The sequence below is a fragment of the Melospiza melodia genome, chromosome 1, assembly GCF_035770615.1.
Source record: "Melospiza melodia melodia isolate bMelMel2 chromosome 1, bMelMel2.pri, whole genome shotgun sequence".
NCBI lineage: Eukaryota > Metazoa > Chordata > Aves > Passeriformes > Passerellidae > Melospiza > Melospiza melodia.
In genome coordinates, this window is record NC_086194.1 from 88,176,605 (window position 1) to 88,203,971 (window position 27,367).

General features: G+C 42.8%; 2 protein-coding genes across 11 annotated transcripts in view; one reads left to right on the forward strand and one right to left on the reverse strand.

Annotated features, from left to right (window-relative positions):
- On the forward strand, nucleotides 1-22,870 carry SSR1 (signal sequence receptor subunit 1). 3 transcript variants are annotated; one of them, XM_063161136.1, is made up of 10 exons: nucleotides 1-190; nucleotides 2,166-2,278; nucleotides 3,937-4,024; nucleotides 4,191-4,453; nucleotides 4,838-4,914; nucleotides 6,607-6,685; nucleotides 7,450-7,543; nucleotides 9,842-9,905; nucleotides 21,682-21,741; nucleotides 22,067-22,870. In XM_063161136.1, exons 1-10 carry the CDS (start codon nucleotides 106-108, stop codon nucleotides 22,089-22,091), a joined length of 948 nt encoding a protein of 315 aa, XP_063017206.1. In that variant the 5' UTR covers nucleotides 1-105; the 3' UTR covers nucleotides 22,092-22,870. The 3 variants fall into 3 exon arrangements, with proteins under 3 accessions (XP_063017206.1, XP_063017221.1, XP_063017213.1); XM_063161151.1 differs by lacking the exons at nucleotides 9,842-9,905; nucleotides 21,682-21,741; nucleotides 22,067-22,870 and adding an exon at nucleotides 8,090-8,150 and having other exon boundaries at nucleotides 4-190; XM_063161143.1 differs by lacking the exons at nucleotides 21,682-21,741; nucleotides 22,067-22,870 and having other exon boundaries at nucleotides 9-190; nucleotides 9,842-12,423.
- Nucleotides 22,750-27,367, reverse strand: part of RREB1 (ras responsive element binding protein 1) — a 122,501-nt gene continuing 117,883 nt past the window's right edge. For 7 of the 8 annotated variants that reach the window (XM_063161071.1, XM_063161089.1, XM_063161105.1 and 4 more), the window contains one exon: nucleotides 22,750-26,499. In XM_063161071.1, coding sequence (XP_063017141.1) covers nucleotides 25,994-26,499 — 506 coding nt within the window. In that variant the 3' untranslated portion in view covers nucleotides 22,750-25,993. The remainder of the gene's footprint in view (nucleotides 26,500-27,367) is intronic. The other variant, XM_063161122.1, reaches the window with a different exon arrangement.

Here is a 27,367-nt window from a genome sequence, read left to right on the forward strand (position 1 = left end):
GCCCCAGCGCCCGCCGCCGCCGCCATTTAGACATCCCGCCGCGGCAGCCAGCGCCGGGACAGGGTGCGCGGGAGGGCTCGGGTCGCCGCCGTCCTCATCGTCGCCATGAGCCGCCTGTCGCAGCTGCTGCTGCTCGTCCTGCTCGTCTTCCCCGCCGCGCTGCTGCTCGGGAGCGCCCGCGGCGGCCCAGGTGAGGGCGGTTGGGCGGCCGGGCGGCCGTCACTGCCGGGGAGCGGGGCCGGTGGGTGTGTGCGGGTGTGTGGGGGATCTCCGCGGCGCCGCGGGGAGAGGGAGCCGCTCCGGCCGGGCCTGCGGAAGCTCCGCCGAGAGGCGGCGGCGGCGGCTCCGGTCATTCATCGCCCCGGCCGCCCGCGCACGTGGCGGCTGCCGGGGCTGCGGTGCCCGCGGGGCCCGGGCCCGTCCGAGGCGCCGGGCGGGGGCAAGGCCGCGCTCCGGCCCCTCCGGCGCAGCCACCCGCGGGGTCGGGCGGGGCCCCGCGGGCACCGGCCTCGGGCCCGGCCGTGACAGCGGCCCGGGAGAGCCGGAGAGCCCCTCCGGAGGCGGCGGCAGCGGGTTTGTCCTTCTCCCCGCTCGCCCGCGGGGCTGGTTCCACATTCCCCAGCAGATGCGCTGGCTGCCACCCTGCCTTCCCACCTCGTCTGCCGCCACCCCCCGAGTGTCCTTGGCGACACCGAGGAGCGCTAATCTCTGTTTACGCTGTGGCGTTATCTGATTCACGATCTGGAAATTGCCTCCCTACTACTAAGTTTGGGAAGGCTTTTCGCCCAGCTCCTGCAGTGGGCTGCAGCTCACGCCCTGTGCGAGCCCTTTCCCAGAGCCCTCCCGCTGTTGCCACATCATCAGCCCCTCTGACATCTACCGTGAGGGGTCTGAGGGTGTGCTGGGCAGCAGATGGCAAAGGGTGCCTACAGCCTATCTGTGTGCTGTTCATTTTTAATTTAAAATCCTCCGCCTTGTTTTGTAAGAATTTTTGTAGAAATTAAATTTTTTCCACACAAGTTTAAAACATCAAATAAAATCACTGTAGTTAAGGCTTAGGTTAAGTGTTGCACGTGGTCGAGCAAAAGTCTTTGAGTGTGCCTTCTAAAGACACTTGAGAGGAGAGGTTGGGTTTGCTCTCTCTAGCACTGACTGGCAATTCTTAAGTCCTTGGATATACTTGTCCTGCTCAAGGATTCCTATTTCCCGTGGAAATTTTAAAGTATTTCTTTTAAATTTTGTATTTATAGTAGCTAGGTCTTTTTTCAGACCTATGTAAATCAGTCATCCATTCATTTCTACTCTTTCATATTCAGAAAACACTACCTTTGTTTAAACAAAACCCAAACCTGCCGTTTTGTGCACGTGTTTTAGATGTCAGACTTGCTTGCATGTGCTCTGAACCGCAAACAGACAGAACTTTGTCCTGTGGCCAGTATTTTTATTAATCATATTTGCCCAGTGTTTGAATGTATGAGGCTTGGCTCCCCAAAAGCAAAGAGGCAGTGGACTATCAGATTGCACTTGTCTTGGAGCCCTGCTCTAGGTCACGTTTCTTTTCTGACTGGTGCTGGGGTTCTGTTGCATAGATGATGTTGAGGAGATCGTAGTAAAAAAGGCATTCTTTAGGTTGCAAAACTTGGATGAAAATAAGTACCCAAAAAAACCCAACAAAGTAACTTTCTAGGTACCTTTCAAAGGGTTCTGTTACCAGTGTGCTAATGACTTGTTAACTTGCCAGTCTTAGAAGAAACAGTAGTTACAAATTAGGCTCCTGTCAATAGGAATGCCTTATTTTCCTTTTTGTAGTTGCAACATTGAATTATTTTCACATATTTAATGTAACTTGGTTGCCTTCTGCAAATTTAGGCATTGCTGAGCCAATGCTGAACTTGGTGTCATCCAGCTGTAAATTTTTGGTTTTGAACTTAGTGGTGGATAAGTTAGTAAATGAGAAAGTTTTTAGCAAAGGAATAAGGCTGAAAGATCAACGCAGGGATAATTTTGAATAGGAGTATTTTGCAACTGAGGCTTCAAAACTGTATTGTGCAGGTTTTAAAGAAGTTCCTCAAACATTAGTTTGAGAGCTGTACTTAAATGTCAGGTTTTTGTTGATTAACTAGACCTTTAAAAGACTTTATTATATTTGCATTTTGTTTTGGCAGGTTTATTGGTTGCAGCTCAAGATGCTACAGAAGATGAGGAAGCTGTGGAAGATACTATAGTTGAAGATGAGGATGATGAAGCTGAAGTGGAAGAAGATGAGCCAACAGACTTGGTAATTGTACATGAATGTTACTTCAAAAGTATGAATTAGACCAGAAATGCTTGAAACTGGATAAATTAAATGATTGAATTTACTTACATTGCTTTTTTCAGGCGGCTATTTCCATGTATCTGATTAAGCTTGTGTTCAGTTTGAAGTGTCAGAAGGATTTATCTTTTTTTTATGAATTACCAGTTGAAACGCCACATGGGGACAACCTGATTTCTCACTATCAAAACTGTAGGCCACAAGGCCACCAAAAAAAAAACAAAAAAAAAAAAAACAAAAAAAACCCCAAACAAACAAAAAAAACCCAAAACAGAAAAACCCCAAATAAACAAAAAAAAAAAAAAACAAACCACCAAGTGAGAGAACCACATTCTCATAGGAGCCCTCGGAAGCTGCACCTCGGTAAAGTGAGGAGAATGAATTCTAAAACCCTTGTTAAAAAAATACAGCTCAGTTTACAACACAAGCTCAAAAAATTACCCAGAAGATCAAAAACAGAAAAGTGAACAGTTTTACACAGTTTTGTGATCTGCTTATAGCAGTGGCATGTTAGGCTTGCTAGGCAGTGTGCTTAAAGTGGTGCAAAATTTTTTCAAATCTCTGATGGACATTAGTAGGAGAAAACATGCATAACAAAAATGAAGATTTTGTAAAGTGTTACTTGATTCTATGAGATTTTACTGCTGTTATTAAGTTGGTGAGCTTATGGTTGACCAGCTTTGCTAAGTTGTAGAAGGTATACTATGTCAGCATTGACAGAATATTATTAAATAAACTTTTGGATATAATTTCCTTTTCATTATTTTTGGCTCAGGTACAAAACATGGTGCTTTTTTGGCAATTTCTTTTATTTGTCACTCAAATAAAAGGGTTTTTCATTATGTCTTGGAATCAAGATGCAACGTGCTCAGCTCTGGTTCCCTAGTTCATAGTATGTGTATGACTGATCCAGTAGGATTTCCACTGCTTCAGGAGGTTGTTTAAGCACTGAAATCAAATGATCCAACTGAGTTCTCAGCACTTAGCTGAGACTGTTCAATACTGGGTCAGCCTTGTTTTTGTTTGGTGGGGATGCTGATGATCCCCAAATGGAAAATAAGCTCTTAATGCTTGCATTTGTCAAAAAGTGATTCATCACAAGGTGAGCTTGAATGAGTCCATGGACTTACATAGTTCTAATAGCCTAACCATTTCCAGGCATACATAACACTTAACTAATTAAAGCTGAATAGAAAGCTGCCATAAACACTCCCTGTAGTGAAAATAACGTGTTTGTTTTATGGCTGTCTTTATTTTGAAATGCTTGTTTTCTAACTGGAGATAGCTTAGATGTGAACACTTAATGTTTAGATTCTATTCTTTTCCTTCCACCCCCAAACAGAAGCATTACTGATGATTTTTGATTCCAAACCCTTCAATAGAGCTAAATGTGTTCAGATTAGTCACTGTGTCAAATATAACAAGTAGAAAGATAAATGCTGAAAGGAATGCTCAGCAAATCTAGAGGCAGAACAGACTATGGTGCTAATCCTGCAAGAGCAGGATTTGGTACAAGTACTTGCCACTGTTGCTTGCTTTGACACATGGGATTCTCATGAACCAAGCATGGGTTTTGCTTCACTGTTCATTATAGGATTTTTCAAAAAAGTCTCTTGTCTTAGACAGAAGAAAAAGAGGAAGAAGACTTGTCAGGAGAACCTAAAGCCTCACCCAGTGCTGATACAACCATCTTATTTGTGAAAGGCGAAGGTAAGTCCCCTGCTAATCCACCATTCTCTTTACTGTTGCTTAGACTACATCAGTGTTTCCTGAAACAGTGAAACCACAGAGTCTGTTCTAGATACTCTCTGTTTAGAATTGTCTGTGTGTGGTGCATGAGATTTCTCATGGTTGAATTTTTTTTGGTGTGTTTCAGACTTTCCAGCGAACAACATTGTAAAATTTCTGGTGGGCTTCACCAATAAGGGTACAGAGGATTTCATTGTCGAGTCTCTCGATGCTTCTTTCCGGTACCCTCAAGACTACCAGTTTTACATCCAGAACTTCACAGCTCTCTCTCTGAACACAGTAGTTCCACCACAGAGACAAGCCACGTTTGAGTACTCCTTCATCCCTGCTGAGCCTATGGGTGGTCGTCCTTTCGGTCTGGTTATCAATCTCAACTACAGAGATGCCAGTGTAAGCCCAATGCTCCAATTCATTTGAGTCTTTCCAGTTCATCTGGAGGTGTCAGGAAGGAGCTGCTTAGTCAAGTACCTCTCCAGAGAGTGAATGCCTCTGTAGTATTTAAGCAAATCAGTGGGTACATAAGCACAGCAAGTGATTGCCTACCTGCACCTTAAGTTGTATCAGCAGTGGAAGCTGGGGTGTCTTAAAACTGTAGAGGACAACAGAACATTTGTGCTTTTATGTGTTGAGTGAAACTAGCATAACTTGCAACCTTAAAGTCTTGTGCAGGAGTTGCTGCTTTCCAGAATTTCTCTGAGAACATGAAAAAAGATAAACATTTGTCTATGTGTTAAAGAAATCAATTTAAAATGTCATGTGCAAACTTTGTTCTAGGGCAACGTTTTTCAAGATGCTGTCTTCAATCAAACTGTTACCATTATTGAAAAAGAAGATGGGCTGGATGGAGAAACGTAAGGAGACTGGAGATCCTGGTTTAGTTGGTGCACTGGTAGAACAGTTTATTGATGGTGCCATTGAAAATAGTTCTTATATTGTCATTTTATTGAGTGTTAGGTCTGCTATGTTTTGTGTATGATGTAGCAGCATTTGACAGACTGAAAATGCAAACTTGTCCCAAAATTGAGATCTCTATTATTAGTGGGAATCTTCAGGGCTGGTACTGTGTCAGTGAGAAGTTGACAGATGTGCTTTAGCTCAGAGGGCTTAAGCCTGGTGTTTTTCAGCTACATAGCAATTCAAAGCTGTTAAGCTTCTGTTATGCTACTGTGCTTTTTCCTAAGAGTTAAAAGATGCAGAGAGTCCCTAGTATCAGACTGTGGATCCTGCTGTCAGGACTGGAATAACTTTCTTCTGGAACATTGCAGTGTAGTCTAAGTTTACATAAACTAAAAACTGTATTTGGAGTACCAGATAGCACAGCAAAGGATGACTGAGTTCCTCTAAACCCTGTCTGTAGTAGGTATCTTCCAGGAGTGATTTTTTTTCAGACTTGGGTAGATCTGACACACCAAATATCTTCCAAGGCTATGCTGTGCTAAAATGCTATTAAATATTGTAGCACTGGAATGGAATTTTAAGTGAAGCTGTGAGTTAGAAAAGTTCATCTTCAGAAATACTTGTGGACAATGCTGAATATGTGAACTTTGCTGCCACAGATAGAAATTGCCTGTTGAGCAGGCTTCCTTTTAGAAAAGGTCATCCAAAATAAATCACTGTTGCATTAATTTGTATTTCTCAAGTACAATGGTATAAGTGAAAGAACAGTTGGTCACATGAAAATGTGTGATGCTCTGAAAAAGGAGCTCTCAAAACAATTCAGATACTAGAATCAGTTTGTGTGAATGTCCTGTGAACAGATAAATTGCCCTATGACAGGTATTTAAATTAAGTATCTTCTTCAATTTAACTCCATAATTTCCTTTATCATAAAGGAGAGTTCACATGTCCAGCTTGGAATAAGTTCTTTACCTGTAAATTCCTTAATCCTCAAACCAGTTTTAGCTATAACTTAGGTTTACCTCTTGCTGAGTATCAACAGATACTTCAGATAAAATTCTTCAAAACAAACCAGAATGCACAGATTAAGAAAATTGATTTTGTAGGTAGAATTTTAACTGTGGAACAGTTAAGATAAGAGAGCAAGATAAGCAAAGTCTTTCAAAGCTCTGTTGCAAATTAATAGTGTCCTAGTAGCACTTGCTTTGCAATAGCATGCTAAAACCATACAAGACACTTCTAAGGGTTTTATAAGTGATTAAAGCTGTCACAGACTGAAATAGTGCCTGTGACCCAATATCTTCAAACTTTGTGATAGTGCGAAAGAATTCTTGAAGTTAGTAAATTTTGGTATTTATTATAACATTTTCCTAATTTATACAGCATTTTTCAGACATTCTGTTGTTCAGAATTATACTTACAATTACAGTTTCTAAAATCCAAGTCAGAATAATTGCATTATAGTTGTTAGAATGTTAGTTTCATATTCCTTGGGTATTTTCCCCTCTTATCCCCCTACAGAAGTTCTTGAGAAAGTTTTGGTGGATGTGCAGCCAAAATTAGGCTTAATTTCTATGCCTCTTCATAAGCTGTCTTCAAAACTTGACATTTTTAGTTAATGCATTGTTTCTTAAACTTTTTTAAAGGATCTTCATGTACATGTTCCTTGCTGGCCTTGGTCTGCTGGTCATTGTTGGCCTACATCAGTTGCTAGAGTCTAGGAAGGTGGGTAGCATGTTTGTCTGTGTACTTGTTAATACAAAACCTTTCTAATGTGAAAAGAAAACAGTTCAGTGACTGCTTCTGGCATATGATGGTAAAGGTGCAAGATTTATTTTTAGAACCTTCGAGATTATTGGGGAAACTAGAGTGTTCTTAAAAAATGCTCCTAATGAAAGATACTTTGGTTGCTGAGCCTGGTGCCCTTTGGATCTGCCCTTTGGCTCCACACTGAAGGGGTTGAATTGGAATACCTTGTAATCACGGGTGTCTGTGTCTACTGATTCAGTACTTACTTTCCCCATGCTCTCTATTTCTGCCTATTAGTCTAATCCAGGTCAGACTTCAGGGGAAATCAGCTGTCAGTCCTTTGTTTAGTTCTTAGCAAAGCTTTGCCATAATGTTGATTATTTTGCAAGGTCAGACCACATGTGACAAAATTGTGCTAATCTGAGAAAGCAAAATAAAACTTGTCATCACAAAGTTTGACTGATCATCAGCAAAAGGTGTAATGGATTTGCCCAGGTGTGCATGAAATCTTGGTGCTTTTATGTGGAATAAATGTTGTAAGGTGTTAGAAGTGGTAATACAAAGCTTAGGGGAATAAATTGCTAATGGGAAAGACAGCTCTGTGTATTGACTAGCCTTAAGTTTGTACCTTAGTGAAATAATTGTAATTCACTAAATATTGCTTTTTTAGTAATTTCTAATACTTGTGCTATCCAAGTCTTACTTAAAAGAAAAATCTTTCTTATTTCTTGAATTTTCAGAGGAAAAGACCGGTACAGAAAGTAGAGATGGGAACATCAAATCAGAACGATGTTGATATGAGCTGGATTCCCCAAGAAACTTTAAATCAAATAAGTAAGTAGTCTGCCTTTCTCAGACTAGACCATAACAAACCTAACTTTACTATTAAATTGTAAGTGAGTAAGTAGCTGGTACCAATTTCTTAGAACAGGATGTATTTTCTAGGGAATAGCAAATTGTCTTAAGGATGAGATTATTGCTTTAGCAGCCCATTCCTTGTAGAACAACCTTTATTGGTTGATAAGATAATGACTACTGGTGACTCTTATGATTTGTTCTGTAGAGTATTTTTCAACAGTGTAAGATCTCTACCCAAAACCTGGATTGCAAAGATGGTTTAAATAGGAGAAAGTAGATGTCCTCTCAGAGTTTCTGTAAGTTGTTTGGAAGTTTTCCTATAGACCAAAGTCTTAAATAAGCATTAGAAGTGTGTTTTAACTAAAGCTACATAACTACTTGTTATTGATGTCCTTCACAAATCCAAAAGTTCTACTTGACACCTGAAATACCAGCACTAAACCCAATATCTTATTTCTCTGGACTGTGGATATTTCTAACTTCTCTTACTCTTTCTTCTCTTTTGCTTTCCCATGGCTTCAGTGCAAAGTAGAAGAGGTGAGGCAGACTCTTTGTGAGCTGAAAAGTGTGTTGTCCATGTAATACTTAGGCATGGATAGAAGTACAACTTCCTGCATGCTGTGACTGGTGAGGTAGCATGAGCAGTGAAAGATGCAGAACAGATGCACGCTATGGGATACATTTTATATACTTCTAAATTTATGTTTTCATGTATTTTGTGGAGATATTTCTGGTTATATTGTAGGAACATAGTTTCAGTAGAATATTGATGAAGTATTGTCTTCTCTCACAGTTCCCAGAATCCTTTTTCTAAAAGGCAGATGTTTATCTCCTTGGTGTATCAGGCTGATAAACTCCTGCCATCAGTAGCAGTCACTGCTGTGAGGTGGGAAAGCCTCAGTGAAGCGCATCCTACATGAGATGCAGAGTTCAAAAACCCTTTGCAGGAGCTACCCTTACTAGGCAGGGACTGCTGTTTTGATCAAATAAGCATATTCTGAGCTTCATTTGGTGCAGAAGGGCTAGAGGCCTTAGCTGTGATATGAAGTTGTGCCAGGAGTTAATGACTTTGGGCTTTTTAAATTCCTTTACCCTTTTTAAGAGTACTTGCACCACATAGGTTTAAAGACTAGTGCTTTAATTGTGAATATGAAAGCTTTCTTTTACACTTTCTTCTGTTAGACACTAGAATAGTATAAAATCCAGACACAGGAATTTGAAAAGCCTCCCTCTAGCAAGAAAAACTGAAGGTCTAAATACTATTTTTTGCTGAAGAGCAAGCTGACTTAAAAAGGTTTAAATTCTGGCCATGTTTGGGCCCCACCACCATCCTTTTCTTAAGCCAAATAAATATTCATATCCGAACGCTTGAAGTTTAGGAAAAAATGAATGGTTAAGTTGTTCTTAATTGTGGTTTTCTCAGCTCCAGGTTAATTTCAGTTAGAACTCTACACTAGAATTCTTTAAAATAATGACCTTCAAGATCTCAGATATTCTTGACTTTTTTTATTATTGACACTTCATACTGTACTGATTGGCCTGTAAGGGCATGATGGCTGCTCCTTGTGTTTGCACAAACTCTGACCAGGGAGGCTATTGGGGATTGTTCTGTTTGAGAAAATTAGTCACCACTTAGCAATCACTTCAGCATTTCATGGAGAGTTTTGAAGGTTATTGAAAGTATTCTCTGCAATAATCATAGAACCATAGAATGATTTGGTTGGGAAGGGGCCTTAAAGGTCATCCAGTCAAATGTGGATGCTTCCTGGAAAAGTGCAGTTTTCCACAACAGTTTTCTTCTGCTGTTAGTTGTCTGAATGTGGAAACAGTACATGCAAGACACAGCTGTCTGAAGAAGAGTCAATCTTACATTCTTCAACCATGTAAACTCAAGGCAGTGGCCATCAAAATAATTCATTTAACTTTCTAGAAGTGTAATTACTGAACATGAAAATTTTCTAAGCAGCAAAGCCTGGAGTTTCACATAGGGATGACAAGGTTTTTTTTTTGATTTGGGTTTTTTTGCATTTTAGTAATTGACAAATAAGACAAACCTTACCCTGTTGTTGCATGTTACAGTATTTTTTTGTTACCTTCTATTTATGGTGCTGGTAGTTAAAAAGCCGTAACAAGTTGTTGGAACTGGCTTCTCTGTGGTGATGCATTGCACTAGAAGGGCAGCTTGTCTTGTGTTTGGGAGGAGAAAAATACATGCTCATGTAACAATTGCAATTGATGCAACTATCTCTTTTTTTCTTTTTTTTTTAAATCTAGATAAAGCTTCACCAAGGAGGTTGCCCTACAAGAGGGCACAGAAGAGACCAGTGGGCTCTGATGAGTAATGTTAAATAGTGCAACAGTTGAACCTTTACTAATTCTGCCTGTTTGGTTTTTTTGGATTGGAGTAGTGCAGAGAACCCATACCACCATAAGGAAAATACTGCTAAACATTTGGACTGAACAGATTAACTGAATGGTGTTAATATTACTGAAAATGCACTTCTCTTTTAATTTTGTTTTTTAAATTGTTGGGGGTTGGGGGAGGTAGCCATTAAGAGTTGTGCCTGCGTGTGTAAGCGGTTGGTCTTAACAGAAACGTGTTACCTGAAATGTGCCTTTAGAGTTCTTTGTAATGCTGGCTTGCCATCTGTACATTGTCATTGAAGGATTTCTCTCCTCTCCCTAATCTGATTGTCTGGTGACTTTAATCTGTCTTGATTGTATCATATCTGTATCAGAACCTGAATGCAATTGTTCTTACTCAGCTATTCTTTACAAGGTGCGCACACTGAAGTTCGTGTGTCCTGTCTCAGTGACCAGGCACTGATCATCTCAACTTCTGCATTAGTCTTCATTCTAAAGGCACAATTGGGTATAGCTGCTTGTAGTGGTAGATATTTTGCTGCTGTTTTGATCTGGGCATGCAGTGACCTAAAAATCTGAATTTAGCTGCATAGATGTTAGGAAGACTCTTGCACAGCAGCAGAACTTGTGAAGCATGGAATTTGTGTGCTGAATTGGTATTACTACATAAATTTCTTTTTTATACCCAATTTGTTAAATGGCTAGTTATTGAATTGTGCCAGCATCTTAGGTATTCAGATTATAGTGATAGTTCTGCAATGTTTACTCAAGAAACTGTTGAATAAGCCAGAACAACTTTTCAGTGAGTTCTTGGTTCTCTCTCTTAAGAACTAGAATGTCATATGTATCAAAAGGCCAATTTATTTTTTTTTAAAGCTTTACAAGGATTTGCTGTACACACTTGAAACTGAATTTGAAAAACAGTTGGATTCAAATAATTCTTTTCATTGGCAAGCTATTTAATTCACCATTTACAGTTTTTAAGTCTGAGACATCTTTACACTGGTCAGTACATTGGTCTGAGGTTTTTTCACCTACTGTTTCTTAACTAGTATCACAGACGTGTTTTCATCACTAGCTGCCTGTTGGTTCAGTAGTCAAGCAGAAAAGCTGTGTACAAAATCAAAGCAAGATTTCCTTTTGTGGCTTACATGATTACCAGGTGCTGAGGTATTGATCCACATCCACTGTGTCCAGGAATTGACTGATAGGGAAAAGAGCTAGTTTGCAGAACATCAGTTTGCTTGGGCAAGGCTTGGACTGTTTGCATCTCAGCTGCCTCTCTTCCTATGTCTGAATGTTATCTGAAGGCTTGTTGAGTTCAGGAAGAGGCATAGATTTGAGGCCTCTGTTGTCTTCTTTTCCTCCCTTTTCTCATCCCCACCTGTGAAAATGCCCTTTTAGTTCCACACTTGGACTTCAGGGACTGAACTTCTGAGCCAGTGAATGCTGAGTGATCCTTCCAAATCCCTGTGTGTTTGAAGCAGCTAGGCTCTGAATCTACCCGTGCTGGTACTATTTTGTTACACACCTTGCCAGAATGTACTGTGTTATTGACTCATACTGCTATGGAGAAGATGCTTTGTTCAACTTCCTGAAAATACAGCTAGTCCAGGCAGAATATTCTTTGCAGTTAAGGTTGCTTTAATTGTCATTCAGATCCTTTAGGAAACAGTTGAATGCTGCCCTCATAAGGAGTATCTCCACTCAAATTGTGTGGAACAGCTTTATTTGACTTTATTGATATAATCTGACTGGTTCTGTGGTAGATTTACAGGCTTGTATTCCAGCTTGCATTGATTCAACAGTGTTTATAGATTAAATGCTTCCTGTGCTAAAGCCCCATAGTGATTGCAGCACCTGATGCCCTGAACTTGGAGGGTCCCTCTGTTGGATTGTCTCTGACCTGGCATCAAGAGGGGCTTTTTTCACCTTCTTGTAACTGGTCATCTTGAACTGTATATTCTTAATCTTTCCTGAGATTTAAAGGTACTCTTTGAGGGGGTGGTGATGATACAGTGGTATGACAGGAAAAAAGACAAAGGATCAGAACAGAGGATATTAATTTGTAATATCCTAGTTTTATTTCTACAGATTAGAAGTATTTGAAGGCAGAGCTCTTGGTTCTGCAATCAGTGGCTGACTTCCAAATGCTTAAGCATGAAGGAAGAGAGAAGGCAGCTTGCACTGGAACCAGCAGTGGGAAAGTCCAGGTGTACCAAGGCTGTTTATCTGATGATACAACTTGGCATTCACTGTAGATGGTTCATAGTGACTTTCTTAGCCAGAAGCAGTTCATAAGAGCAGGGCCCAGTAGACCACTGTTGCTCATGATGAATGTCATAACATTTTTTAATTACTTGTTTCTCATTAATTTGTTGTAGTTGAAATTTAGCAGTAACATTCCAGCATGCAGTGTGGCAACTGAACTTTGGCATCTCTAGTATTATTTCTAGTGAAAAAGCCAGTCTATTAAACTCAGTTTTCTTAAACTGGGGACATAGAGTTGTTGCTTTATCCTATTGGTTATAAACTTTTATTTTGGTACTTGAATTTTATACTCTATTTTTAAACAGGGATAGCTTAGTGTCACAGGTATATTGCTGGATATAATTATTATTCTCAGCTGAGTAGGGTGTAGTTTTGCTACTTAAAGATGAGACAGCAGCAATTCTGCCTTTCTATGCCACCCATTTCCATTTGGCAGCACAAGCGTCTGTATAATCCAGCATTGTTACCAGTTCTCAGCCAGCTTGCTGCACTGCCACACAACTGCTCCTGGGGGATGCTGAGACGCGTGACAACTGTGAAAGAAGCTGTGGGCTAGAGTTTATTAGTAAAAGATCCTAAATTGGTTTTTAGAGAGCAAATGAACTATGTGCTTAGAGTGAAGGACCTCTGTGAAAATATTTCTCACAGCTCCTCAACTTACTAAAAAAATTGTGAAGACCTAACAATTCTACACCTGGGATAGGAAAAACAGCTTTAGAGTTCACATCTACAGAGGCAGCAAAGCATTAATTCAGGCTACCCTTGAACTGCATGTCACACCTGTAGCCCTCTGTTTGCTGTCTGCTTTCTGGCAGCAGTTCATTTTTTCCCCAGTATCCTTCAGTCAGAGAAAGAAGAGTGGCTGCTCTCAGACTCAAGGATTGAAGTTCATTCTCCATGTACAAAATTATTAAGGTGTAGGCTGTGGAGCTGGATGGAACAGAGTAGAGGTGGCAGTGCTTCTGCTTGTGCTAAAACTTTTATTCTGAATGTCTTCCTTAGCTTGGATAAGATGTAATCAAAAGTATCATTTACTGGTTGTTCCTAGAATGCATGGTGCTAAACAAAATGTTGCAGGTGAGAGCTCTGAATCCATTCAAATGCTGAAGTGGGCTGGTTGTGCTGTTTCTCAGTGTGCTTGATGTACTGAGCAGTAGAGAGTCTGTTCTCTATTCTTCTCCAAAGGAAGGACAGTACCTACCTCATAGGAGTGACATAAGGGCTGTTTCAAGAGTGTTTTGAAGTTATTTGGCACTTGCACAATACACTTCCATGGAGATAGTAAGACACAGCACTAGTGTAAATGGTTGGCAGCTGTACACATGGATCCATACTGTACTAATTTAATCCCCTCACTGACCAGAATTCAGCAGCTTTACACTTTGACCATTTCTAAAATACACAGAGGAGTTGCAGTTAACATACAGAGGAGAGCAAAGCCAGAAAGATTTTAGTTTCTGCAAAAATTTATAGGTGGGCTAAGTAACATTCTGATATTTTTCCATTTCTCTCTAAATTTTCCCAGGGATTTTTTCTAATCAGTTGATACAGATGATTGTTTATGTAGCTACAATCAACAGTCAACTTAAGAATGACTGATTGTTTTGGATTTTGGATGATTAAGTTCAGGTGATGTACTGCAACTGAAGTGTTAAATTATCATTTAATTTCTTACCTGCTGACTTGCATTTCTAAGTGAGATCAGATCTCTTAAAAACAGCTGCAGGTTTTTTGTAAAGTATACTTGATTTTTTTTTTCTTAGCATTGTGTAGCTTTTTTTTTTTTTTTAATAAAGCATGAGTATGGCACCAAAAAAGGCCTTTTCCTTGATAAGCAATCGGTAGTAGGAAATATGCAAAATGTGAAAACATGCTATTCTAAAAAATCTGCCTTTCTACCTGTGTAATTGGAATGGAAATAATATTGAGCAAGTTTCTGTGATGTTTTGGACAATGGACTAATAACTGAGATTATTCTTTTAAGGGAGGGCCCTGGGGAAATGTCCAGTAAATTCCTGAATTCTGATGGGTTAAAAGTGAGCCACAGTGCCCTACATTTCTAGAAGGAATAACCTCATGTTAAACCATAGGCAGCACAAAAAGGATCTGTTAAGATGCTTAAAGGTTGCTGAAGCACAAGGCCAAATACTTCCTGTTTTTATGTGCATGGTGTTGTGTGACCAAGCAAATGCTCACATTCCACGCAGTTACTCTGAAAATAGCAGTTCCAGCAGGTGTTCTGCATCCAAACAGAAGAAGGTAAGGCTTGTTGGGGAAAAAAGCCAACAAAAAACAAGGCAATGTTTAAGAATAAAGAATGCTGGGACCCCTGTATTTGTGAGCTATAGCTGTGGATAAAAGAGGGGGAAACTAGAAGCAGATGTGTTGATGCATTTTTAGGTCCTGGAACACATAAAAATGACTAGAATTTGAAGCCTGCCTCATCTTTCACTGAAAAGATCAAGATAGATAGATTGCAATAGCTGGCTCAGAAAGAACAGATACCAAGACCAAGATGAGGTCTTAAAAATCTGTCTGGCTGTCTTTTCTGTCCCCTTGTGTAAATAATCTTGGCTATAAATTTATATTAACCATGATACAGTAAAATTTCAGCATTACAACATTGCAGTCCCTTAGCTTGTAAGGCAAAGCTGAAATTTAATCTGCCTTTCCTCATCATTATCAATCTGTTCAGCCTGCATGGAAATCACAACTGTTTTCCCTGTGCCACCTAAATTCACATAATGAATCTGTCACTTGAGAGCTCTTTATCACACAGCAAAGAGAACACTTGGAGTTGATGCACTTGGTCTCACAATGGTCTGAGCAGATTTTCAAGAGGACCCCACAGTCGATGTTCTAGTAAAGGAGGTTGAGTCCTGCCCTGCTGGGCCTGGATGGAGCTACACTGTGTATTTTCTGTAGAGATGAGCCTGCAGTGGTGGAGCATTAACCCTGGAGGTAAAATACAGTACTAGGTTGACTAGTTGGAAATTATTACAGCCAGCAATTCCCAGATCTGCCAGCTGAGGGATCTCCCAAGCCTGTGACAGCTGCTGCTCATAGCAGACAAGCACAAAGAGAGCTTTAGCCCCTTCTGAAAGAGCAGGATCTAAAGGGAGGAGTCACAGCAACTGTGTCTGGCCTTTCTAAATCATTCCATGCTTTATCTTGGCCACTGAAGTAACTCTGGGCACTGCACTTTTCTTGTGCTGTTTAGAAAATAACAGACAAATGTGAAGCTTGAACTCAGATAAGCTGTAAATGCTGGTGTCTGGTATTTACTTCCAAAAAAATTCAGGGCTGTGGCCGCCTGCAGGGTCAGCCGAAGGTATTGCAGAGGTGGAGCTTATAGTGACACACTGCCCCTGCCACCTGGTGTTTGGCCCCACAGCCAGTTTTCCTTAGAAGTTACATGAAATTGGAACTTTTAGCCCCATGTGTGGCTTGAGCACATGCAGACACAGAGAGGTTCCCATTCAGCTTTTCCACGCAGGCTGAATCAAAGAGCCAGACTGTTCAGAACACTGAAGGAACTCCCTTGGCAGAGCCTGGATCCACAGCCCTGCAGAAGCAAGCAGGGGACAGGACCTTGCCCTGAGAGGGGATTTGATCCAGTATCAGCTGGCAAGTTTTCCACCCATAAGTTTTCAAGAGTAAAAGAAAGAATGAACACCCTGTTTTCTTTGAGAGGAGCCTACAGAGCAAGGAGGGCAGTTAAAATGCCCTGTTGCAGGTTCCCCTTGGAAAGGAAAAGCTGGAATTTAAATAGCATCTGATGACTGTTGAGCACAGTATGGCAAACATTGCTACCAAAATAACAGGTTATATTTAGAAGCAAGTTCAAATACCCTAAAACATTTGATTTGGAAGTGTGTCATATTTTCCTCAGAGCCTGTATTTAAGGCTCAGTTAATGCTTGATTGTTTGTAATAGTGGTTCATTCATAGAGCATGGAATTACTTCTCACAGCTGGAAATGACATTTTGCCCAACTAATCCTAACTTGTTGCTGCTATAAAGCAAATTGGAAAACAGGAAGCACATCTTGCTGTTAGGCACCACAGCAAAGAAAAAAACTGAGGAAATATTTTAGAAATACACTACTCAGGGACCATCTCCTTGCCACCATCGTATTGGCGTGGCAGATTGCAGTTCTGCAGCATTCCATTACCACCACCCCAGCTAAAGGTACACCAAGGGTGAAGTGCAAGGCATCAGTCACAGTCATGCAGCCAGAACAATCACTTTGTGCTTTTCTCTGTGCTCATGCAGGGCAAGACATTCCCTCAAGGTCCTCCTGAGGCTGAACTCCTGCTCCCATCTCGCTGGGTGTCATTTACCGTTCCTTCAGCAAGCTGCAGCACCCCTTGTGGTTACTCCTTTCCTTTCACTGGCAGTACGCAGGGACCATCACTCTGTCATTCCCATTCTGCCGAATTTATGGAGTTGAATGGAGCCAGATGTTACTGATGCAGTGCAGTGGAAATAAGCACAGGCCACCAAGGACCTGCTGACATAGTGCAAAGCATCCCTCAGCTGCAGTTCAGTAAAACACTGCCTGGAGGAACTGGTGGAGAAGCTGCTATCACTTTCAATTAAGTATTTTTCAAATTAAGTACCTTAATTTTTAAGCAGGTGTTTTGCAGCTGCTAAAGAGAATCTTAAGGTTCAGAAAAAGTTAACTGTCGAAGAGGTGCATTCATGAAAAGTAACAACCAAATGTATTAAAGGCAGCATGTGGCTCTGCATCCTGTTCCAAAATGGATTACCACAGGGTGCCCAGGTTGCTCACTTGTCCAGATCCCTGCCTCTTATCAACTTCAGCCCCAGCTCATTTTCTGGTGAGTTCTCGGTCTTGAGTAGCTGTGCTCGGCAGCCTCTGTGGTTTAAACTCCAAGATGCTGACAGAGTGATAAAGAGACGAGATCAAAGGTCAGGCTCACTGTGTTGTGGTGCAGACTTACGCTGACTGCTGTGTGTATGCAGACAGGTTCATACTTTGATTTTCTCTGACTGTGGAATATTGTGGACCTGGTGCACGTAACCTTGGAGCCTGTAAAGCTTCAGTGATACAGGCATCTTGAAGGCAGCAGATTAAATGGTGTTAAATATCCTGCCACCAAAAAGGGACTTTTCTGGCAAAGTGTGCAAATCTGGGAGTGCTGGATCCCATTTGGCAGCAGTGCATGCAGCAGGACATAGGAGGTACATGTGCTGCCCCCTCCCCAGCTGCTGCCCAGGAGCCCCATGCATCGAGCAGGGCTGGGCTTTGGTAGAACTAAACAGCAATGACAAAGGTTACAGTCTCTGTTTACAGCCAGGTTTTGCCCTTCCCAAGCACAGGTCATGCAGTAAAGCTTGAGTTGCAAAAACTTGGGAGTAATATTGGTCAAAGCAAGCCTGCATCTCACAGCTAGCACTGCCATCACCCCAAATAAAGTAGAAATACTTATTTTGGGTGCAGATTCCTTGGAAGTCAGATGTTGCTCATTGCAAACAACAAACCTAGGCTGTCATTCTCTGCAGGATCAGGTAACAGGAGATGGGAGGAAAGGCCAATACACCAATTGCTTTTGTTACCCAAGTACAGCTCCATGTCTGAGGGCAGGGGCACATGGATCTGTGTGCACATGTTCACAGGAGTGTTTATTTCTGCCATTCCTCCTACCCCAGTGCTTGGGGCAGGCCCTGTCCTGGAGCCACCGACCCCTCTGGCTGACATTCTGTCCCAACCTTGGCACATTTTCACGAGCAGCAGGGCCGTGCTCCGTGTGTGGTTACAGCTAAAAATGCCTGACGGAAAGTCAGCCCGCAGCGGCGCTGGCCTCCACCGCAGTAACCTCTGCCTCCGAGATTGTGAAAACAGATCAGCCCTTTGGTGATGAAAAGCCTTTTCTCCAGCAGATTTCTCTTATTTACAGCCTCCCATTAACTGATGTTCGTAAACTGCTTCACAACCCTCTGCTGAAAGGCTCTAGAGAAGTTCAAGTGCTTTCACAACAGCGTATTCCAAACACCATCGCCCAGAGTTTCCTCATACACTCCTGGCAGTTTTCCCTGCCAAACAAGAGACAGATCTGGCACAGGAGAAATAAACAAGCACAGCAAAGGAGAAAGCTATTTTCAGTTCCTACTAGTTGGGAGGATTGCTACATTTTCTACTGCATTACGCAGTGAGGTTGGGTGAGCCAGAGAAGTCTTCCCATTTTACTACTGTTTAATATATGAAAAACTCCTGCTTCCTTTTTGTGAGGATTTTTTTTTAGTATTCTGAGAGGGGTCTTGAGAAATGAAAGTAGGCAATACAGGAATTTTTGAAAAGCCTCAAGAATGCTTCTCAACTCCATTTAGTTTCACTTCTTCAGGGTGATTTCAGACACATCTTGAAATGAAGGCATTAGAGCCCCTTACCTGGCCAGACTCTGGAGGTTTACATCTCCCCAGAGAGCTCAGTCAAGCCCATTAACACTGGCACATGTGTGCAGGTTACACGTCACTTACCTGAGGTGACACTTGCACACAACAGCAAGGTAGATGCTCCTGTGTCTTTTGTGATCCATTCTGTGCAGTGACAGCACAGAAGGCAGCAGTCTGTGTCTTCACTGCTGCCTTTGAGCAGGCCAGCTGCCTCCCCACCTTTTTTCTCCCAGGTACTAATTGACTCCTTTTTTTAAAAAAGATACTTCTGGAAAAACGGCCTCATAAACATCTTTTTACAATACAGAACTTGATATTGCTCACAAACAACTGTCCCCTTGCCCACAGCCCAACTCTCATCCCTCCCCTTGTTTTAAATAGGCCTCCCTGCCCAGGTGAAGCCACTGATGAGGCCTGGCAGCCCACAGGGATGGTGCTCTTGCAGCTTCTGCACCTTTTATAGTGGTGCAGCTGGTGACAAATCCTAAAAACACCAAATAATTCTGTGCCAGAGTACTCCTCCCTGTGCTATTCCCCCCCTGCCCCTTCCCTTCCCCTCCTGTCCTCTGATATTTCCTGAGAAATATGTGCACACCACTGGACAAGTGAGTCCCTAACTGGTCACAGGGCCAAGGACACACACCATCTGTGTCTGACACCTACTCATCCTGTGGGAGAAACACCTTGGGCTTACTTGGCATAAATCATCCTTTCAGGACTGGTGAGAAAAGTTTAAATCACCTAAAAGTGCATTCCCTGAAACTGCATTGCAAAAACACAACCCTCAGCTGAGGGGACAAGGAAGGACACCATGGAGGCTGTGTTGAGAAAGGCCAAGAGGTCTGAGTGCAAGACCCTGCACCTTCAGGAGATGCTTTAGGCTCTGGCAGGGGCTCCATGAACAAGCCACTATTCCTGTTAATGTTTTTACTTCAAAACCAGAGGAAGAGACTGACCATACATACTCTCAGCAGAGCTGTTATCTCAGGAACCCCAGCTGTGCTCTACCTCCTGTCACTTTAGGGTTGTTTCCAGTTTTCCTAATCCTGTGATCCAGCAGGGCACTAATTGCCCAAGACTAGAGAAATCCTCTGATCCGCCAGCAAATCTGCAGGTACTGGCACCAATTTCCAGACAGGGACAACAGTTTGCTCCTGGATGTTGGTTTCCCCCATTCCCTGAGTGTGCACATGAGGACATGGGCAAGGAGTGCAGCTCCAGTGTGGGGCTGGTGGCCAAAGCCAAGAACTCCAGAGCACAGCCAGGACTCCAGGTATCACTGTAGTGACTGGGGAGAGCACACACAGCCAGGTGACCCATCACGTCCCCAGCTCAGACACCAGCCAAGCTAGGGTGCAGATGTGTATGCAGATCAAGCCATCCCACTAGCAGGTTAGACCTTTCCTCATACACACTCTTCCCCCTTCCCAACCTCACACCATTTTTCATGGAACATTCAGCTCTTCCCTGACATGGAGGAGGTTTTCAAAATCTAAGTAAATTCCTTTATTTCCAAGCAGATTGGAGCCCAAATCCCAGTATCTCCCTCATGGCTCCTTTGGCTGTTGCAGAGTAGATGCAGCCTCTCCCCTGCACATTAATTACTGCCAAGGAAGGGGATGAAAGGGGGAAAGTACTTTAGTGCTGCTCCTGCTCTGCTGCAGGGCTCAGCTGACCTACAACACCCAAAGATGCTGGTGCCTTGTACAGATTTAACTCACTTCCCTTCCTGATGCTGGCTACTCCAGTACTCAGGTTTTGGGAAGTCCTGGCATGGCCCCTTTTCCCACAGTCCAGCAGTTAAGAGATGTTCCAATTGAATAATCCCATTTCTCCACCCTTTTCTTTTTTTGCTTTGCCAGAGTGGGTAATGAAAAATGGTGCCTCTTTGATATACAGAAAGTGCTGGTTATTCTGTGCTGGAGTCTTGAGTCTCCCTTTGATGTAATCCTGAACTTCAGGGTTTCCAAAAGTGACATTTTCAATCCCATCATAACTACAGAAATGCTGAAAGAAAATGGCATGTATGATTCCCCAAACTGGAGATTTGTGAAGAGGAAAGATTTCAAATTAACTTTTGCCCCTTGCTGCCTTTGCTAGTTGAATTGTGACTCATTTTGTTTGAGAAAGAGTTTTTCCAACAGAACAGGCCAAAACACTGTTAAATGTCAACAGCAAATCACTTCTCATTGCACTTACTTTCTGAAGATCTTGGTGTAGGTGTACAGCCCTCCCATCTCACAAATGCTGGCTACTTTGAGACAGCTGCATAATGAAAAACAAGTAACTTTATTCCTTTCTCTTAACTTGTTTGCATTTCAGTAGCAGAAAACAAAAAAAGAGAAAAGATGCTCTAACCAGGCTCCACATTCTGTTTTGGGGCAGTTTTCATCCAATTCTGCTATCTCCTGCCCATCCCCACAGCTTCACACTCCACACTGCAGGAAAAAAACCACCTTCCTGGTGCCCCTTGCTGCCAAGGCATCCCTGTGGTGGCAGAGGACTTGGGTCATCCCCAAACTTTAATGCTCTGGGCCAGCATGTGGCCTCCACGCCTGAAGCACAGCAGTGCCTCAAAGAGGGGCTGTGCCACTCTCCCTGTCCATGTCAGGAATTAAGTCCAGCTTCACCCTTGCCAAGGTGGGAAAAAAAGCTTTAGGGAACAAGGTGAGGAAGCAGCAAGTTGGAGGAGGCACATGGAGACACCTCGCCACCTCTGCTGACCTGGTGTTTCAGGCCAGCTCCAGCTATCACTGCCATGGGTGCTGGTGTGGGAAGGAGCGGAGGCAGGAAGAGGGAAAGAGAAATGCCAGCAAGGAGCACAGTTCAGCTGGTCTGCAGGGTGTTACCCTATCCAAGGCAGGAAGAGCAGGGGAATTCCCAACTCAGCAATAGTCACTGTCAAACTGAGGTAGAAGGAGAAAAGGGCTGCAATTACACTCTTCCATGGCCAAGAACCAAGAACCTAGTGCTTTCTAAGTCATCTGTTTGTAAGTTATTAGTCACCATCACTTCCTAGCCACATAAACTCATCCCATTTGATTTTACACCTCCTGACAGGTCCCCGGGCCACTTGGACGCGAGCTTCCCATCAGTCTCACGAGAGGAGAGGCGATTCAGGTCAGTGAGTGGGAGAGGGAAAATTATTATTCTGAGGGGAGCTTTCCTCCCTCAGAAATGATGTTTCCACCCAATGAGCTCACCCAGAGAGCTTTCAGAGCTCCACTTCATCAGACATCCTTGGTTTGGGGCTGAGCTGGCTGAATGCTTCTGTTTTAACCTGTCCCTCCCTGGGGGTGAGGGACCAAGGTCCTCAGCAGACCAAGTGCTGTGGGGCATTTTGACCTCCATGGGGAAGGTGCAGGAGGGCTTGAGGGAGGAAAGCAGCAGCAGTTCAGCCCCCCAGTCTGTCTCTCATTCTGAACCTGGTTCACTTCTCTGCCAGAAAGCACCACCGCAGCAGGACTTAGGAAGATGTGGATGCTTTGCTTCACTGCAATTCCCTGGCCTCGAGAGCTGGATGCACAACTCAGATGATTCTTTGGCTCACTGTCCTGTGAAATGGGGTCTATTTATAGGAAAGCACATAAAATGCAGCTAAGGCAGCTCTGACAAGCTAAACCAAAGGATTTGTCTCTGTTTATGACACATGCACATGGCTTTTGAATGCATCCTGAAGAATTAGCGGCCATAAACATTTATGCAAGAAGGAAACTGTGGTAGCAGAAACCTACCTAATTTATAAAATAGTGACTGGTATGCTACATGCTGAGAGGATGCTCACCTATGTGACCATGGGGCTACCATTAATTGAAAAAAGAATCCTGACCCTGCCTATGCAGGAAAATCAGCATTTTCTGCTGTCTTCAGTCGCTGCATTGAGGAACTGCACCGGGAGACAAGCAGCATTTCAAAGGGGCCTGGCTACCAGAAAACAGTGGTCAAAATGACCACGAGTTTTCAGAGTGCTGCAACCATCTCCAGCCCAAATTCAGATCAACCAAAGGAAGAGAAACAGTGATCCATTGGCACAGACAAACTCCAGCTTGCACGTCGTCCTCCAGCAGAGCTAAGGCAGAGAACATCACCACAAACCCACAAGAAGAGCCACGCCCATTTAATAACCTATAATTTTTAAATATAACATTTTATTGCTTAGATGGTTTGATACAGAACAAGTTTTCCTTTTTATTTTGAATTTGGAAGTACTGTACAACTGAAAAAAAGAGGAATAAAAGTACCAAAACTATGTGTGATTCTCTGTTCATGTGGCATAAACCAGTCTTGTACACAATTCGTAGCAGCAGTTTAAGTTCCCTTTAGAAAAATATGAATTCTACACATTTATTACTGTTTCCTGCATGGGATGAAATCACTAGGATTAAACTTCCTTCGTGGAGAGAGAAGAGAGAGAAAGGAGACACACAGAGAGGAAAGAGAAGATGAATCATTCTGAAAATGGAATCAGACTGTCACATAGCCCCCTAAAGTTATTTCACAACAGCCTCAAACAAGGTTCTCTCTTTTTTTTTCTTTTTCCTTTATTTTTTTTGCGCTTTCACAGTCAAGTGCTTAATGTAGTGATTGAATTATCTCCATGTTAAGTCCATTGCAACTCAGGCAAAAGAATTTTAGAAGATTTTTTTTTGTTTTCTTTTTGTTTTGTTTTTGTTTTTTTGTTTTTTGTAAAAGCCCTGAGAGAGGAAAAAAAAATAAAAAGATTCAAACGAAAATCGTATAGAGACAAATTAGCTGAACATGCAAACTAAAGCCTAAGATTCACCCATAGTTTAAACACATTATAAATTTCACAGTTTAATATTGGGGGAGGAAGGGAAACAAAAAAAACCCCAACAACAGCAACAGTTTTCAGTCAAACTCAACTAATAAAAATGTCAATAAAATGTGGCAAGACCTTATACTCTACTAGGATATAGATAAAGGCTAAATAAAGCTTTAAATCAATAGTGATTATTGCTAGCAGATGTCCCGGCAGGCTGCTGGGAATTAATTACTTGCTACATTGTTCTGCAGCATATAGTTTAGTAATGGCTTCTCCCCCACAGTATTGCGCAGTTTAGTGTGGAGAGTTGCAAAAAAAAAAAAACCCAAAACAAAACAACAAAACAACAACCCCAAAATAAACAAACAAAAAATTACAAAAACAAAAAAATACCCAAAATAATAATAATAATTATTATTATAATTATAATAGCAATAACAATTTAAGGGATGCGTGAACTGGTTTTAATTAAGTAGAATGCACCTGGGTAGAGTTTCAAATGAATCATTGGTTGTGACTGATTTATCTATATCTGGCGTTAGCTTTGTTTCTGAACTGGTTCAAACATCCCTATTTAAAAATTAAAAAAAAAAAAAAACCACAAAAAAAAATAGAAATCACATATACCTCAACCATTTTTTCTTATTCTATTTGCAAGAATATTACTCAAGAACATTTCTCTTCCTTTGAATTCTGGACAGTGAGATTTCAGTCTCCAGAAATTTTTCAGAGAATTTTTAATATATAGATATATATAGATATATATATATATTATATAATATAGACTGGGTCCGAGGCCCACTTCCTCCATGTCTGGTGAGAGCAGGAAAAGCAATTCTGTGGTGGGAAGGAGGGAGGGTCACAGTGCGGGCTGGGCTGGGGGGCTGCAGTGGTGGAATAGCACAGTGAGGCTCCGGCAATGCTATTATGGCTCTGTCTGTCCCAGAGGTCATGACTGAAGGACATTTAACAAACAACAATAACGACAACAACGACAAGAACAACAAAAATGCTGGGCACTCTTAAAAATGCGCAGCTACAGTAGGATACATTTCGTTTAACCCCTTCAATATTGGAGGCTGGAGTGTCTGTCACCTGTTGCCGGCAACAGGAGCCATATGGAGAAATTCCAGCTGCCAGCATTAAAGGGGTTAAATTACTGATATGAAATTTAGACACACACCTCAAGTCTTCAAGCATCAACCCCAGAATCTCAGGAAGAATTTATTTCTTTTTTTTTTTTCTTTTAAATTAATTTTATTTATTTTTAACATGTCGTATATCTGTAGTTTCATCACCAGTAGTATTTTCTTGCTCTTAGAACACGACAGAAGCAAGACGAGGGTAAGGCTCGCATTTCTCTCTTGCTTTCCACTGGAAGACGGGATAACTTTGCTCTGTGAGTGAGTGACCGTCACCGAGGGGAGGGCAGCGAGGTCACTGCGGCACTGGCGGTGCCCCTCTCCCGCAGCCGGGGCTCCGCTGCCGCCCGCGCCCACCGCGAGGGAGGGAGGGAGGGAGGGAGGGAGGGAAGGAGGGAGATGCGCTCGCACGGGCACGGTACCTCGCTGGCCTCCACGGGACGCTCCGGTTAGAGGAAGGGGGTCATGTAAAGTACAGTAGAAGAGCTGCAACAACAACAGGAGGAGGAGGAGCTGGTGAAAGCTGATGAGTCAAGAACACTCCGAGACAGGATCCAAGCTGCGCTACGCATCTCCGTGGGCAAATATTGCCCATTGGCTTCTGCTGACTGCAGAGACAAGCGAACTGATGGATTTATAAAATAATAATAAAATAATAATAATAATAATATACTGAAGCAAATCAAACATATGTAACAGCGGGTGCATAATTTCCATAGGTTACGTTGCTATGTAACTCTTCTCTGTATACACGCTCAGTCCGTAACGGCCAGAAAAAACCCCTAGGATTTAGAAGACCACTTCTAATGCTGAAAAGTGGAAACAAGCATGAGGTTGAAATTAATTTGTGTTTCCTGCTTTTGGCTTGAACCACTTTGAACACCTTCAACTGCCACGTTGTTCGTGCCTGGAATAGGCTTAATGCTCCACCATGTGGCAAATGCAAGAACATCTACTGAGAAAAAAACCAATAAATCAACGTCTCCTCTGCATCTCCTCGGACTATTTCATATGAAATTCACATCATTTTTCTTCCAGTTATTGGCTATGGTATCCAAGGGCCTCCCACCCCACTGCCCCATTTCCAGCTCAGAGAACAAACACAGCGACTATCACAGATATACAAGAACAAGCTCACGCACACCAATACAAAAGGTAACATTAATGCTTAAATGAAAAAGGGTCCTCTCCAAATAATTCTTTAAAATATTAAAATCATTTTTGAAAAAAATCTATAATACCAAAAGATCTAATAAAGTAGTAAGGCACTCAAATCAGTATATACTGTAGTCTCTTGCATTATTATACTGAAAGGCATATGGCACCACGTCCAGTCTGCCATACTCTTCCCCGTAGCTGTAAGGTCGCTCTTCCAAAAACAGCCTCCAGAAACCTTGCTCTGCTGGCTTCAGTTTGCCTGCTGAGACGGGTCCAACCTCCAGGCAAGTCATTCCACCCCCAAGAGCTGAGGCGCGCTGTCGGCAGAGGCCAGGATGTGATTCATGGGAGACGGAGCGTTGTGCATCTCCAGCAAGTCCTGGATGAAACCCGAGGGCCCCTCGTGCTCAGAGCTGCCCCGCGGTTCCTGGTCCTTTGCCGCGTGTTTCTGCGCGCTCTTGGCGGGCTCGGCGAGGCAGGCGCCGCCGCTCTCCTCTCCGCAGGGGGAGTCCGTGACCGTGCCGGCCAGGGGCTCGCTCCGGCTCCCCGCCAGGGATGAGTGGCTGCCGACGCCCCCCGCGGAGTCGCACTCGCTTTCGGAGATGGGGTTGGCGCCGCTGTGGCTGGACTCGTTCTCGCTGTCTTCTCCACACCGCGACTGCGTCTCCTCCTTGTCGCTCTCCTTCCCGTGGTTTCGGGCATTTTTCACTTTCTGGTGGATGCGCTGGTGACGGACCAGGCTGTGCTTCAGAGTGAAGGTCCGTTCGCAGGTTTGACACTTGTAAGGTCGCTCACCTGGAAGAGAATGACAACACAAAGTCAGCCGTGAGGTCACACATGTGCCTTCCTCTTGTTTCAAGCAGCATGAAACACTTTGCACTTTGGAAATTCACAAATTGAACATCATGTTTATGCAGATTATTTGCTTCTGTACTAGCAAACTAGCTGATGGAGTGCAAGCAGGAATACAGGTAAATGCCCACGGCACAAATGGAGCATTGAACTAAGTGTCTACGAGCTTGGCGAGGCCCTGCACTGAGGAGGGAGGAAGGCCGTAAGCACCAGGCGCTCACCAGCATCCTGCCTAATTTAGTCAGCAACTTTTCCGGAAAAAGTTTACAGTCGATCTCTGGAACTCAAAAGCCTTTATGAAATCAGCCCACCACATGGGCTCCCTGATGCAGGTCAGCCCCAGACACATGCGGAGAGAGAGAATACTTTCCTCAGCAAGAACTCATTGGAAAACAAAGCAACCACAGCCCCGCAGACAGAATTCTCCCAAAATACAAACCACGCACACTGCCCCAAGGTGCTCTCTGCCCTGAAGAAACAAAGGTCCCACCCCAACCTGTCCTCCCTTTCCAAGTGTGCCTCTTAAAGACTTTTCAGCGCTTCAGTTCCATCAAGACACCATCTTGTGCCAATGAGCATCAGACTGAGACACGCGGTAGGCAGGCAGAGGTTTCTTGCGCACTTCAGTGTGTCCCAAATGTTCCTCTTCTGAGTAAACAAATCCCAAAATCCTACAGGTATCTTTAATAAACATCACACATTAAAACTGAAATATAAGGAATGTGCAACCTGACAGTATTTTGGCAATATAGTTGAACAAGTGGGAAGGAGACAAGGAGAAAAGTCAATCCACAGCATTGGTGCAAAATCC

What these genes read in the sequence shown, in the direction of transcription:
- SSR1 (XM_063161136.1), top strand. Translation starts at nt 106, where the DNA reads ATGAGCCGCCTGTCGCAGCTGCTGCTGCTCGTCCTGCTCGTCTTCCCC. An exon ending in CTTATTTGTGAAAGGCGAAG is followed by an intron (nt 4,025 to 4,190) that starts GTAAGTCCCCTG and finishes GGTGTGTTTCAG; the next exon opens with ACTTTCCAGCGAACAACATT. An exon ending in AGACCAGTGGGCTCTGATGA is followed by an intron (nt 9,906 to 21,681) that starts GTAATGTTAAAT and finishes ACCTCCTGACAG; the next exon opens with GTCCCCGGGCCACTTGGACG.